Source organism: Sorex fumeus, unplaced genomic scaffold, assembly GCF_029834395.1.
Source record: "Sorex fumeus unplaced genomic scaffold, SorFum_2.1 ptg000128l, whole genome shotgun sequence".
Lineage (NCBI taxonomy): Eukaryota > Metazoa > Chordata > Mammalia > Eulipotyphla > Soricidae > Sorex > Sorex fumeus.
Genome location: NW_026606185.1, coordinates 44,790,279 through 44,804,611, shown reverse-complemented (window position 1 = coordinate 44,804,611; position 14,333 = coordinate 44,790,279). Strand labels below are relative to the sequence as shown.

Genomic DNA, 14,333 nt, shown 5'->3' with positions numbered 1-14,333 from the left:
AAAAGTACATTTTCATTTCAAATGTAGACTTCATCAACAAAAGTTGCCCAATTAAAGTTCTTTTGGGAGTCCTTAATAATTTCTAAGCACTTAACAGTATCCTGAGATCAAAATGGCTCTAACTTAATCATTACAGTTTTTAACCTTCAAATGGTTATTGGTTCTCTGCTAGACACAGAAATAGTTTTCTAGAAAACATTTCAGTAAATAAACTGTTATAGGTACAATGATCATGTCAGGTGGTAAACCAAATCAGTCCAAAATAACTAAGAAATGCTTAAGGAATCTTTACTCATACTCAGTCCCACACAAAATTCTACCATGTTATCTCCCTCATCCCGTACAAACCACCAGAAGAGACTCCACTTTTATCTACATGTCCAAAAGCAGAGAAAAAAATCGCAGGCATTATCGTGATTTACTAGAGTCACCCATGACAGAAGGGTAATTTAATATCCCACAATATGACTTTGGTGCCTGACATTTTAACTCCTACGTAAGACTGTTCCTCACAGTTAAAAAGAAAAGTGAATCAATTTCATATTCTTGTAAAAATAATAAAAGGAATAAAAAGTTAAGCTTCCCCCCCAAAGAGCTGGGCTAGATTCGAATCCTGACTCTTAATTTCCATGTGTAAAGTTTTTAAAAGTTGGCCCTATCAGGTACAAACTGATGAAATTTCACTTTCCTACATCTTACATCCTATAATTTCTTGCCTAAATAATGCTATCCATATATTAAGAAGTGACAAGTTATTCACTCCAAATCTGAGTCAAGATAACATTATTAATGGACCACATGCCAATACATTGAAAAAGGAAATTTCCAGGTTTTTACATTTATGGTGTATGCATGGCGCCCTCTGCTGGACAAACTGAGGAAACATCAATCAAGCTAAGAAGACAAAGCAGTGAGCAAAAAAATTTCTGAGAAAACTATAATCAAGAGTCCTAATTTACTTCTTGCACTTTACCATGCCCCATATTGTAAAATATACAGAGTGAAGCAGTCTATCACACCTACTCCTTATGTTCTCTGCCTAAACCTTCGCATTCTCATTTACAACTGTTGTATTAGGGAGAAATCCCACAAAGATTCTAGTGAAGTGAAATCTGATATTTCCTTTTGTCTGCTCCACCTCTCATTTCAATGAATTTAACACAGAGGAACCAGCGGACCTTTTACTATAATTCTAAATCACTTTTTCCAAATAAAAAGCACAGTAAAAGACATAAGCCTGTATAACCTGGCAAATGACAATAAGAGACAAAGAAAATTTTACCTTGAACAGTAAAAGAAATGTTAGTTTTCATTAAAAAAAGAAAATTAAAAAGTTCTATAAACACTGATGTAAAGGATGCCTCATGATGCTAGAGGTATTTTTAATTTAAAGAATGAAATGTATTCCCTGAAACAAACGACATTCAAAAGTCACTCTCTATAATAATTGTCTAACCTACATAGTTCATTTATGAGCTATATACATATATATAATCAAATAAATTAAAACTACTTTGAAGTACAGACTAGGGAAATGATTAGCATTTTTTGAGTAAATTATTATACATGTTTTAGAAGTTGAGAAATGCATTTATATTTTCTTCTTGAAATACTCAGCATTTCCTTATATAACCTAATTTCATTCAATATCAACCTGAAAATTGAAAATACTTATCCTTGTAAGGAAGACTAAGATTTGCTAATTGGACAAGCAAATTAAAAGACATTAAAGGCAAAAATCAAAGAATGGATCTTTTGGTTCTGTTTTCTAAAGGCAGATTTGGAGCACCCTCTAGTGGAAATCTGGTGACAAGACGCTTAACGTCTCAAAATTCTATACTTTTAATTTCTGTTACAGAGTAACTGATTGAGCTTTTTTTTTTTAAAAAAAAAAAAAAGGATTCTCAATATTCTTTTCAAATTTTACCCTTAAACTATTCTCCCTTAAACTATTCTTCAGGGCTGGAGCGATAGCACAGCAGGTAGGGCATTTGCGTTGCCCGCGGCTGACCCAGGTTTGATTCCCAGTATTCCATATGGTCCCCCAAGCACCACCACCAGGGAAAATTCCTGAGTGCATAAGTCAGGAGTAACCCCTGTGAAACACCAGGTGTGACCCAAGGAAAAAAAAAAAACAGAAAAATAAAAACAAAAACAAAACAAAACTATTCTCCCTTCAATACACTGTAGCACTGTCCTTCCTCCCTTCGTTCATTGATTTGCTCTAGGGGGCCCAGTAATATTGTGAGATTTGTTGTTACTCTTTTTGGCATATCAAATACATCATGGGTAACTTGCCAGGCTTTGCTGGGCGGGCAAGGTACTCTCGGTAGCTTGCCAGGCTCTCCAAGAGGGGCAGAGGAATCGAACTTGGGTTGGCCGGAAAGGCAAACGCCCCTACCCGCTGTGTAACCCCTTCAATACACACACATGAAAAATGTCTCAAAATCCAACAGAAAGAGGTTTATTTAACTTCCAAAAGAAGAGGATAAACAGATTTAGAACAGATTATATTATAGATAGAAATCAAAAGTCTATGTATTAAAGAATTCAACTGTACTTATACAATAACAACAACCAAATGAAATTAGTTTGACAGCTTGGTTCCTGTGGTGGACTCGAAGCAAGGGTGTTTGCTTTGCAAGCAACCAACCCAGGTTCCATCAACAGAATCTAAAAGGCTCCCTAGCACTGATAGGACGAATTCCTGAGTGCAGAGACAGGAGGAACCCCTGATTATTATTAGGTTGTGTCCCCACAACACAATAAGAACAAACAACAACAAAAAAGCACGTTGCTTTTTTTCCAGTCTGAGAGGCCAAAGGAAAGAAGCCAGAGAACTTTTTCCCAAATTGTTTCTTTCTAAGCACCTCATGATCACTACATAAAATAAACTTTGCTAAATGGCCTTTGCTAAATAAACTAAATAACAATAAGCTAATAATAAATAAACTACTATTAATAATAGTAATAATGAGCTAAATAAACATGCTAAATGACCAAGTTAGGCGGGAACCTCCATGACCATCTAATCACATTCATCTGATCTTGGTTATTAAGGGACTGCCTGGATTTGACAGGGACTTGGCTCCCACTTACAAGTTTGCCAACAGATGATTGTTCAAATTAATAATTTAGACTGAATATGAAATACAAGATAATATAAACTAATAAAGCTATCACACCAATATTAAGTTATGCTATACTTGATATGTTAAATTCTGGGTATCTCAATTTGGATACTGAGATACCCAAAACAAAGTGTCCTTACCTGAGAGGCTATTTTAAAGATCAATTTAAAATCTACTGTCCATGGAAGGTTAAGGAAACTTGGGGCATTTAGCCCAGAGAAGAAAAAGGCTACGTACATCGAAGAGTAGAAGTATTTATTCATTCAATTATCCAACTCTGATTTACTGAACACTTTGGCTAAAAGTTGTCAAAGCTCTGAAAGGAGTTGGGCAAGGTTCCTCTGTGACATGAAATTGTACTCTGAAGGTGGGGAACAAAATCAACACACTTTTGTAGACAGGTCATCTGTCTGATCTATTCCTAGAAAAATATCCAATGCACAGTACATGCTAAATACTTTTTGAACTGCAAGTAGCAGTTGTTCTCAGACTCCATAAAGGCTTTAACAGGACTCATTCTGGGACTTAAACACATATGCAGGAGATATTATGTAGTGAAATCGGGAACAAAAGAGATATGGAATATGGAGTCCTTAGGTAGGCAGAGGAGGAATGGAACAACTTTTAACGACTGGTGATGTAACTAGGATTTCAGGAAATAGGCATTTCAGTTTGAAGCCAATGAGATGAGTAAGCTCAAAGTTTGGAGATGGTATCTGAAACCACAAGCTAAGATTCCTGAAAGAGGATGGGTGGAAAATGATTCCACGGAACTGAAAAGGATAAAGCAAAATACTAGGTTCAAGTAAGTTAAGAGTAGATTGAGAAGAGGAAATACTGGCCGACTTTGACCGTGAGTGTGGAAAGGTAGGACTACAGCTGAATCTTATGAAGACAATGTTTATGAGAAACAGCCTCGTTCCTGATGCCCCATTCGCTCTCAACGGAACGACCATCTCCGAATGCAACAGTTACGTGTACCTAGGTCGAGAAGTCAACATGACAAATGACCTGGCACCCGAGCTGCGCAGGAGGAAGAGAGTGGCTTGGAACGCCTTCAAGAACGTCGAAGAAATAGCTAAGAGGACGAAGAACCTCCGGCTCCGGGCACATCTCTTTGATTCCACTGTTCTTCCTGCATTAACATATGCCTCAGAGACCTGGGCCCTATGCAAACAAGATGAGAACGCTATTCAGGTCTCCCAAAGAAGAATAGAAAGAGCTATGCTTGGAATATCACGTTTCACTCAAATGAGAGAAAGAATCCGGAGTTCTGACATCTGTCGATGATCAAGAATCAGGGACGATATCTTGTTTTCCAAGGTGTCAAAAGTCAGATGGGCTGGTCACGTAATGAGATTTAAAGACGACCGCTGGACTAGAGCTGTTACTGACTGGATTCCACAGGATGTCAAAAGACTGCGAGGCTGCCCACCTACCAGATGGGCAGACTTCTTTGTGAAGATCATGAACGATCGGTTTGAGGCTCTTCATGATCCCAGAGCGAACAGATGCCATTGGACTACACTAGCACGCGACAGGGACAAGTGGAGACGTTACTGGCGCCCGCTCGAGCAAATCGACGACTAACGGGAAGTTAAGTGATTAAGTGATTAAGAGAAGAGAAAGCGTAATCCAATATTATACCTAAATTTGCACAGTAAGAGACTGATGGCAAACATTATGTGCTTCCCATCAAAAAAAGACATTTCAAGAAACAAGAGCAGGCCGACCATTGAGAGCATGATGTGTCACTTCTTTAAACACCTTCACAAAGGTGATTCAGTTCCCCTACATGTACTTCAGCAAGGTACCATCATTTAAAGAATTTCTTAAGAAGTCTGATTTATGTTTTACTTAATGCAACTTGTCTTGCTATCACGTAGATTCTAAACTAAAACAGTCATAAACTATGCATCTACTACCACAATCTTAAAAACAAATTCTGTTAAGCATCCAGATTATAATACTGTTGGTTTCATGCATAACACAATCCCTCACAAACCCCTGCCCTTGTATACTATTATCTGTTACCTGTTTTTGTTAGCAACAGGTTATCCAAATGTCTGTCTCCAACTCCAAGTATATATGTAATCACACAGTATCCAGCTGCAATAGATTAAAAAGAAAATTAAGAACAGACTCAAGGCATGTTATGCATACTACATACATAAAAAGAACTTTGTGCTATTTTAATAGCAATTGAATTTGTTTTTGGTTGAGTCTCATAAAAAGGACCTTTATTGTCATGAGTCTTTTGGAAAACTGGAACAGTATTATATAGAGACAAAAACACGATCACTGTATCACTGTATTGATGTCATCCCACTGTCCGTCGATTTACTCAAGCGGGCGCCAGTAATGTCCCTGTTAGTCCCAGCCCTGAGATTTTAGTAGCTTCTCCTTACTCATCTTTCCCAATGGTTGGAGGTTCTTTCAGGGTCAGGGGAATGAGACCACGATAGGACAGCAAATTTACGAAGATGTATTTTCAAATTTTAGTCAGGTTTGTAGTTGTCTGTATGCAATTCAAGTTAAAAAAAAAAGTAACACTCCACTTTAAAACATTTATAATAGAAAAAGTTTATAGCTATTATCGATAGGAGGCTCTTTCAAAGTAACACTATTATCTGAAATAACTAAAAAGATAGAAATATGTAAAGGCCTGCAAAATATCTCATGTAATAAGCAACTGAGAATTGGGTGTGTTAAACGCAAGAGAGCCAAACATTCTTTAGCATGTTTTTCATTCAGGGTGGAAATTATACCAGTTTAACCCAGGCAAGTTCTGTGCAATTGAGGAACAAAATATTAGAGAGTGACTATGTATCAGAACTTCAGTCATGGCCTTCAGAAGTTTCCATTTCTTGTAGCTTAGAAAAGAAAAATTTTCCCGAAACTGAGCTGAGAAAAACCTGCCATGCAGAAGTTACTTGCAAATGAACTAATAATCCTTGTAAAACAAACAAACAAACGAAACACAGTTGCCAGTTACCTGAGTGATATTATCATTTTAGATGGTCCACCTAAACAAACCTTTAGATGGTATGTAATTTTTTTCACAGATACTAGAATACAGGAGGAAGAAAAAAAAAACAGAAGGGAAGGAGAGAGTAGAGAAGTAGGGAGGGAGGAAGTTGAGGAAAAGAGAAATGCAAACTGATAAAAGAAAGAAAACACTTTCTCTTGAATATTAAAACCCATGTCCTATTGGTCTTTATATATAGTATATGTGATCACTTTTATATGTAAACACAATAAAAACTAGCACATAAAATAGGAAAAACATAATGGAATTGAAACATTCTAAATCTAAATCTAAAATGATTGACACTTCACAGAAACATCATGTATAGGTAAATTATTGATAAAATAATAAAGTGTAGGAAAACACACAATATACGGAAAAAAAAACATAAATAATTGCCTCATAAAAAACATAAATAATTGCCGGGGCCCCTTGGAGGGGAGCGGGTTGAGCTTTCCTCCCCACCCCGACCAGGGCTCCGGCAGCCAAAGACCTCCAGGACCAGCCACCACCATGCTGAGACCACTCTCCGCACACATGAAGGTACTGGCAGAGGGACAAAGTCACGCGGGTTCCGGGGCCGAGATCTCCAAGCCTACTCAGATCGGGGCCGAGCATCCTCCACCCAGATCCTCCAAATTCCAGTAGGCGGGGGTCACACCCACCAACTGGCCCCCTGGTGCCGTGTAATCCCATCAACGGCCAAGACTCAGAGACTATAAAAACCAGCTCCCGGAACCACGTGGCCGCGCGACATCTTATTATGACATCTTATTATCTCATTACTACTTTGGACAAACTGGCAGGCTACCAAATGTAGCCTGCCCACACAGCAGAGTCTGGCAAACTCCCCGTGGCATACCCAATATGCCAAATACAGTAACAATGATGGGTCTCATTCTCCTAAAGAGCCTTGAATATAATCTCAGGGCTAGGATGAAGGAGACATTACTGGGGCCTGCTCGAGGCAATCGACGATTAACAGGATGATTTGTGATTTGTGAATTGCCTCAGTACCTAGAAAATCTCTGGAGTTTCTCCTTCCAGTTTTTTTTTTTTTTTTTGCATAAGCAAAAGAGAAGTGTAACTATGGTCCTAAACATAACACTTAGGTAAAACAGAAATATATACCATTAGGTACAACTCTATTGGTCAAATGCTTTCTCCACCAATCCTTAAATAATATTATGAAAATACACCTCTTAATAAAGTAAAAGTTAATCAATCCATTGAACAAAAACTTTCTGAGGACAGGACTTGGTGACTTAGTAACTGAAATACATGTACCTACTTACAGGAACTGTGTCAATAACACATCATTTTTTTAGATTTATCTAAAAATTTATCCTTCAGATTTATCTAAAAATATTTCCGAGACTATCCCACAGTCTAAGCGCAGTTATCCAACCACAAGGAAAATCTATGAGAAAATTAATAGCTTCCAGGAAGAGATAACTTGTAATAATAAAACAGCTAAATGACTGCAAACATAAATCCATTAAAGACTAACAGAATTTATAACAGAATTTATACCTACTAAGTATTATACCAAGACACTAATTTCTTCCTTTCTCAACATTTTAAACTTTTTAATCTTCACATAGAGCACATAATCCGTAATTTTCTATAGTCGATCTGTCCCAAAACTCTCATGTGGGAAGACTAACTCCTAATGTGATAGACTCGGAAGCCAGATGATTTGAAACAATTAGGTCATGAAGATAAAGCCCTTCATGAGGGGTTGGCACACTTTCGTCAGGTGAAGATACAACAAGAAGCTTTAACCCAAAAAGGGCTCTAACTTTCCCAAACTTGCTTCCTGCTTAAGATTTCTCACCTCGAGAACTGTGGGCAATACATTTGCTACTTCTGAGTTATCCAAACTCTGATAATTTCGTTTGAGTAGACTCTGAGAGATGAAGAGAAAATTGTAATGTGCACTCTATGTGATAGCCGACTTTGTTTTCTTCAGACACAACAAAAAGGAGAAGCCTGAAAAACTCACCACAACTTTTAACGTAAGTGTCCATAACTTCAGCACTGATCCCATTTGGCCCATTCTCACTTGGTGCATACTTCCTAAAAAAGTTCTGAAAAAGAAATCATTTATCTATTTACAAATGGAGTAAAGTCCTTCAACAAATATTGAAATTGCAAGATTAATGACTAACAACAAGATTAATGACTAGTTTAAAACTTAATAGTTAAAACGTGTTGGGCCTCGAGAGATAGTATAGCGGGTAGGACACTTGCCTTGTTCACAGCTGACCTGGGTTTGATTCCCCGGCATCCTATATGGTCCCCCAAGCACAGCCGGGAGTGGTCCCTGAGCGCAGAGTCAGGGGAAACCCCTGAAGATTGCAGGCTGTGGCCCAGAAAACAGAAAACTAAAAGTTCTAAAACACGTACATCAAAGTGTGGACTTTCAGGAAGTGTCTAAATTAAGAGTCAGTATTAATACTAATGTACACAACCAATTAGGAAATTTACAACTATATAATTCTGTACATAATATTATATATGGCTATTTCTATATGGTAAAGACATTAAAAAAAATTTTCTATGATTGCTACTTAATTTCTCATTTTGTTTCATCTTTTTTCCTGAAAGTAAAGGCTTTTCTCATCACCTATTCTCCTCAAACACAGTTTTTTTTTTTTAATGAACTTTGTAGGGCTGGAGAGAGAGAGCACAGTGGGTAGGCACTTGCCTTTGTATGCAGTGGAACCAGGTCTGATTCTTGGCACTCAATAGGGTCCCAAGCTCACCCGAGCATAAGGCAAGGTGTAAGACCTAAGCACTGCGAGGTGTGGCAAAAACAAGAGCAGCAACAACAACCAAGCTGTGACTTTTAAGAATGAAATAGCACAGTGGGTAGGGCATTTGCCTTGCATGCGGCCCAACCCGGGTTTGATCCCCAGCACCCCATATGGTCCCCCAAGCACCGCCATGAGTAATTCCTGAGTGCAGAGTCAGGAGTAACCTCTGAGCATTGCTGGGTGTGACCCAAAAAGAAAAAAGAAAGAATAAAAACTGAATCTCTTTCAAAGCTAACTAAAAGTGTGTCCAAAAAACTTCTTGGTGAGGGGCCGGGAACCATGTGGTGCCAGGTAGTGAGCCCAGGTCTGCTGCATGGAAAGCAAGACCTCAGCCTACTGTGCTGTCGCTCTGGCCCAAGTTCGACTTTTTTTCTGTGCAATAATTAACAGTTCCTAGTGCTACTGTTTTGAATGTGATATAAAATACTTTAGAGTTTTAATAAGCATTCTATTAACAGAAGACTCTCTACCTGAATGCTTCCTTCCGTATCAAGAACTTCTGCAACGGGAACTGACTGAATGAACTGCATAAAACCTACACAGAAATATATGCATTAAATCAAACATAGACCTACGCTAAGTAATAACAGAGAATGCAAAGTAATAGGCAACACTGCTTAAATGTATAAAAAACTTCCTTGTGTATTTTTTAAAAATATGTATCAATTGAAAATCATCCATGTTTCATAGCATATAACAAATAAAAATAAAGCCATGAATGCAAGAAGAGGGGCAAAAGGGATGCTTGAGAGACAGATGAAATCATGTCGCACTCTGGCAGGACCTTAAACAAGGAAGAAGCTTCTCTAGAGGTCTAGGGATCACTAAGAAAATGATGGCTAGAAGAACTGGTCGGGATGGGAGATGTGTCTTGAAAGTAGATTAAGGACCAAACATAATAACCTCTCAGTGTATTGCAAACCATAATGCCCAAAAGTAGAGAGTATGGGGAATACTGTCTGCCATGGACGCGGAGGGGGGGAGGGGGGTGTACCGGGAATATTGGTGGTGGGGAATGTGCACTGGTGGAGGGATGGTTGTTTGATCATTGTGTGATTGTAACCCAAACATAAAAGCTTCTAACTATCTCATAGTGATTTAATAAAATTAAAAAAAAAAAAAAGCTTCTCTGCCTTTGTTCAAAAGCAAATCAAGACTGGGAAATTCATTGACACAATACTGTCAAAGACCTTATTTGTAATTTTTCACAAGACAGTTCTAAGAAGAAAATGAGAAGAGAATTAAACTACTGTGGAAGTATCCAGGTCATAAGCAGAAAATCTACCTTCATTTGCTAAATCACTTTTGTAAGCAGAACTCAATAGAAAATATTTCTGAGTGCACATTTACTCTCAAATGACAGCTAACTTCAGAGCACAGATTCTGAGTAAACGAAAAAAAAAACCGCTAAAAACCCTAATGAGTTTTGAATGCTAAGAACACACCAAGTGGTGTTAATTTTTATCCAAACATACTGTTGAATGATTTCAAAAGCTGAATGGAAAGATAGACAGTTAAGCCAATAGTTTGTTTTGGTTTGGGGGGGCAAACCTAGTGGTACTCACACCTTCTCCTGGCTCTACTCTTGAGAGGGCTAGCAGGACTCAGGGAACCCACTACGAGGCCACGGCACATACCGGGTCAGCCGCATGCAAGGCAAGCACCCAACATACCACTATAGTCCCTCCACTTCACATTCAGTGCTACGAGCGAGTTCACATTCTTATCAATATTCAATCAATATTTAATATTCAATATTCAGAGAGGGGTTGGAGTGATAGCACAGCAGAGAGGGCGTTTGCCTTGCACGTAGCCAGACAGGCCAACCCGAGTTCTATTCCTCCACGCCTCTTGGAGAGCCTGGCAAGCTACCGAGAGTATCTCACTCGCACAGCAAAGCCCGGCAAGCTACCTGTGACGTATTTGATATGCCAATACACAGTAACAAGTCTCACGATGGAGACGTTACTGGGCCCGCTCGAGCAAATTGAAGACCAACGGGAGAACAGTGCTACACTGCTATTCAGAGAGATATTTCAGTTGGTAAAGCACTTGCCTACCATGTGGCTAACCTGGGCAATGCCTGCTACCACATATGATCCCCCAGCACTAAGCTGGGTGATAACTGAGTACAGAGACAGAAATAAACCCGGAATACTACTGGGTGTATCCACCCCCAGCCCCCACCAAAATAGTGGGAGGTCATACATACAGTGGGTGGAAAATTGTTTTGCACACAACCAACCAGAGTTTCATCCCCAACACCCCAAATGTTCTCCCCAGTCCTCCAGGAGTGATCCCTGAGCACAGAGCCAGGAGTAAGCCCTGAACACTGATGGCTGTGGAGAAAAGAAAAGGTAGGGAAACACAGTACTCACTGTATATTGAAATACGCAATCGTGGTGCAAAATAAACTTACCGTGTTTTGTACTAGTGGCTAATACTTTGTATGGTGTTAATTTCAAATCCAGATTTTCTTTCCGCAGGAGCTTTTAACCAGAAGACAAGCAAATTAATGAAATGCAAAGCTGAGCATGGAACGGTTATGTAGGCAAGTATTATAGTGAGTTTAATAATTTAATTCAATATATTCAGAAGATAAGTAGTGGCATTTATATTAGCCTATGGAACTTATTATTAGAATAAATTTATTAAGCACTTGATTTCCATGCCAAATTAAAAATATTATACTCACTGTCAGTAGTTTCCAAAAAACATAATTTACATGAAATTTACTCCACTGGGGGATGTGGCAGGGGACTGAGGGGCCTAGGTCCATGCCTGGCTATGCTCAGGGATCACTCCTAGCAGTCCTCTCGGGACCACATGCAGTGACAGAGTTGAATCAGAGTCAACTGCATGCAAAGTTAAGTATCTTCACCTCGCTCTCTCTCTCCAGTCTAGTCTTTAAAAACAGTATTTCAAAATTCAGAAAAAAGAAAATAAGATAAATTTGTTCCTTGAAAAGCCAGGTATGAGAACTGAATCTTCAAAAATGAAGAGAAAGAAGGGGCTGGAGCAATAGCACAGCAGGTAGGGCATTTGCCTTGCATGCGGCCGACCCAGGTTCAATTCCCAGGATCCCATATGGTCCCCCGAGCACCACCAGGAGTAATTTCTGAGTGAAAAGCCAGGAGTAACCCCTGAGCATCGCCGAGTGTGACCCAAAAAGCCAAAAAAAAAAAAATGAAGAGGAAGATGTTAACTGACTAGGAGGGAATTATTAAGTCCATCATTGAGAGAAGTGGAAAAATATTTATTTGTTAAAAAAATATATGCAGTTGTGGGGCTAGAGCAACAGCAAAGCAGGTGGCTGTGCCTTACATGTGGCCGACCCAGGTTCGATTTCTAGAATCATCTATGGTCCCTTGAGCACTGCCAGGAATAATTACTGAGTGCGTGAGCCAGGAGTAACCCCTGTGCATTGTTGGGTCTAACACAAAAAGCGCCCCTCCCAAAAAAATGCAGTTTCATTTTCAGGCTTCCCAGCTAAGTCATTCTCCAGTGTACAAAAACAACTAAATTTAAAGGAAAGTGAAGATGGCTCAGCTTTCTAAGACTACCTGGCTCTTAAAAATATTTTTGTGTCCATTCATACACTCTACATCAAACCACAGTTTCTAAATTGAAAAAGAAAAAAAAAATCCTATAATGTAAGGTCATAGTCACCTTGTCCATGAGTGAAATGATTTGAAGAATAAGTTGATCCTGACGTAAATCATCCCCATGCTTAAATATAACTGGGTATTTGCCTCCATCTTCTGTCTTAAAGAATAATTGTGCAGGCATAAGAGCGCTCTGAAAATAAAACATAACTTCCAAATTTAGACATAAATTATTCCTCAAAGATTTATAACACAGCAGCACCTGCTGACATGTAAGGTAAATAATCAAGTAAATAGAAACTACAGAAACAAGACGGGCTTGGCATAAGCATCAGGGTACCTTAGAGAGAATGGAGAGTGATAAGAATCATCAGAAGACACAGTACAAAGAGAGTAAGTTCAGGTGTTAGTTATGGACATGAAATCAGCAGCTATGAGCTGCCCGATCTGCTTTCCTATTTGAAAAAAATAAACCGTATCCCCTCATCTGCAGATTGCTAAGATTCTGACATTATGTTTAATGGAGATCAGATTATGTTCACCATCATTTATATCATTCCCCAGCTGTGCTCGGGACTTACTCCTATCTCTGTGCTGAGGGAATATATATTCCCTCTCATGTAATGATTTTCAAAGCTGATATTCTAACTTTAAGTCAATTCTTAATCATATACAATGACACCCCATCAATTACCTTAGGGCTGGAGCAATAGCACAGCAGGTAGGGTGTCTGCCTTGCAAGTGGCCAACATGGCTGACCCAAGTTCGATTCCTCCACCCCTCTCAGAAAGCCCGGCAAGCTACCGAGAGTATCTTGCCTGCACGGCAAAGCCTGGCAAGCTACCCGTGACGTATTCGATATGCCAAACACAGTAACAATTGTCACGATGGAGACGATACTGGGCCCGCTCAAGCAAATTGATGAACAACGGACGACAGTGAAAGTGACAGTGACAATTACCTTAAATAATGTAGCCGTTTCTGGGATGATCCCTCTAATTTTCACCTGGGGTTCTAAAGGCAATGGGATAAGTTCCACATCTGACAAGTTCATCTTTTCATTGTCTCCAAGCAAGGCCTGTAGTCTCTCATTCTAGGAGAACAAATCAGAAAGTGGTCATTAGTTTAAAATGGCAGAGGAGCTTATAACACAGCTGTTCAAGGTATCTGCAGAGCACCATAATATATGTGCGGGTGAGGGAGCAAGAAGGGATGCTCGTCTGTTCTTATCAAGTATAAGTTTCACCACAGAAAATAAGATCAACACACTAGCTGTCAGAATAAATCAGCGCTGTGACTAATAACTACATCCTGAGCTTGCATCCTGAGTCAGGTCACTCTGGACTTTGACTTTGCCCAAACAAGAATTCTAGTTCAAGTAATCTCTAGAGGTCATTTTGATGTCAAACATTAAATTCAAGATGCTAAGATTCTAAAATGGGAGCTGGTAAATCATCAGAGTTAAAAATTCTGATGCTCTTTCTCCGCCCGCTCATGAGACAGGCTTCCATCTATGGAGCAATCTTCCTGACCCTTATATCTACTGTCCTTGGGTGTCGGTCTCATGTTATTTTATACTCCACAAATGAGTGCAGTCCTTCTATATCTGTCCCTCTCTTTTTGACTCATTTCACATAGCATGATACTCTCCATGTCTATCCACTTATAAACAAATTTCATGACTTCATCTCTCCTGACAGCTGCATAGTATTCCATTGTGTAGATGTACCAAAGTTTCTTTAACCAGTCG

The 14,333-nt window shown here is 39.1% G+C and overlaps 1 protein-coding gene across 2 annotated transcripts in view; it reads right to left on the bottom strand.

Annotated features, from left to right (window-relative positions):
* Nucleotides 1–14,333, bottom strand: part of PIK3C3 (phosphatidylinositol 3-kinase catalytic subunit type 3) — a 119,169-nt gene that overhangs the window by 30,125 nt on the left and 74,711 nt on the right. For both annotated transcript variants that reach the window (XR_008795530.1, XM_056137944.1), the window contains exons 16-21: nucleotides 13,545–13,676; nucleotides 12,648–12,776; nucleotides 11,398–11,467; nucleotides 9,449–9,513; nucleotides 8,165–8,249; nucleotides 5,166–5,240 (exon numbers count right to left, since the gene is read on the bottom strand). Coding sequence is in view for 1 of the 2 variants with exons in the window: in XM_056137944.1 (XP_055993919.1) it covers nucleotides 5,166–5,240; nucleotides 8,165–8,249; nucleotides 9,449–9,513; nucleotides 11,398–11,467; nucleotides 12,648–12,776; nucleotides 13,545–13,676 (556 nt within the window). In the remaining variant the exon portion in view is untranslated. The remainder of the gene's footprint in view (nucleotides 1–5,165; nucleotides 5,241–8,164; nucleotides 8,250–9,448; nucleotides 9,514–11,397; nucleotides 11,468–12,647; nucleotides 12,777–13,544; nucleotides 13,677–14,333) is intronic.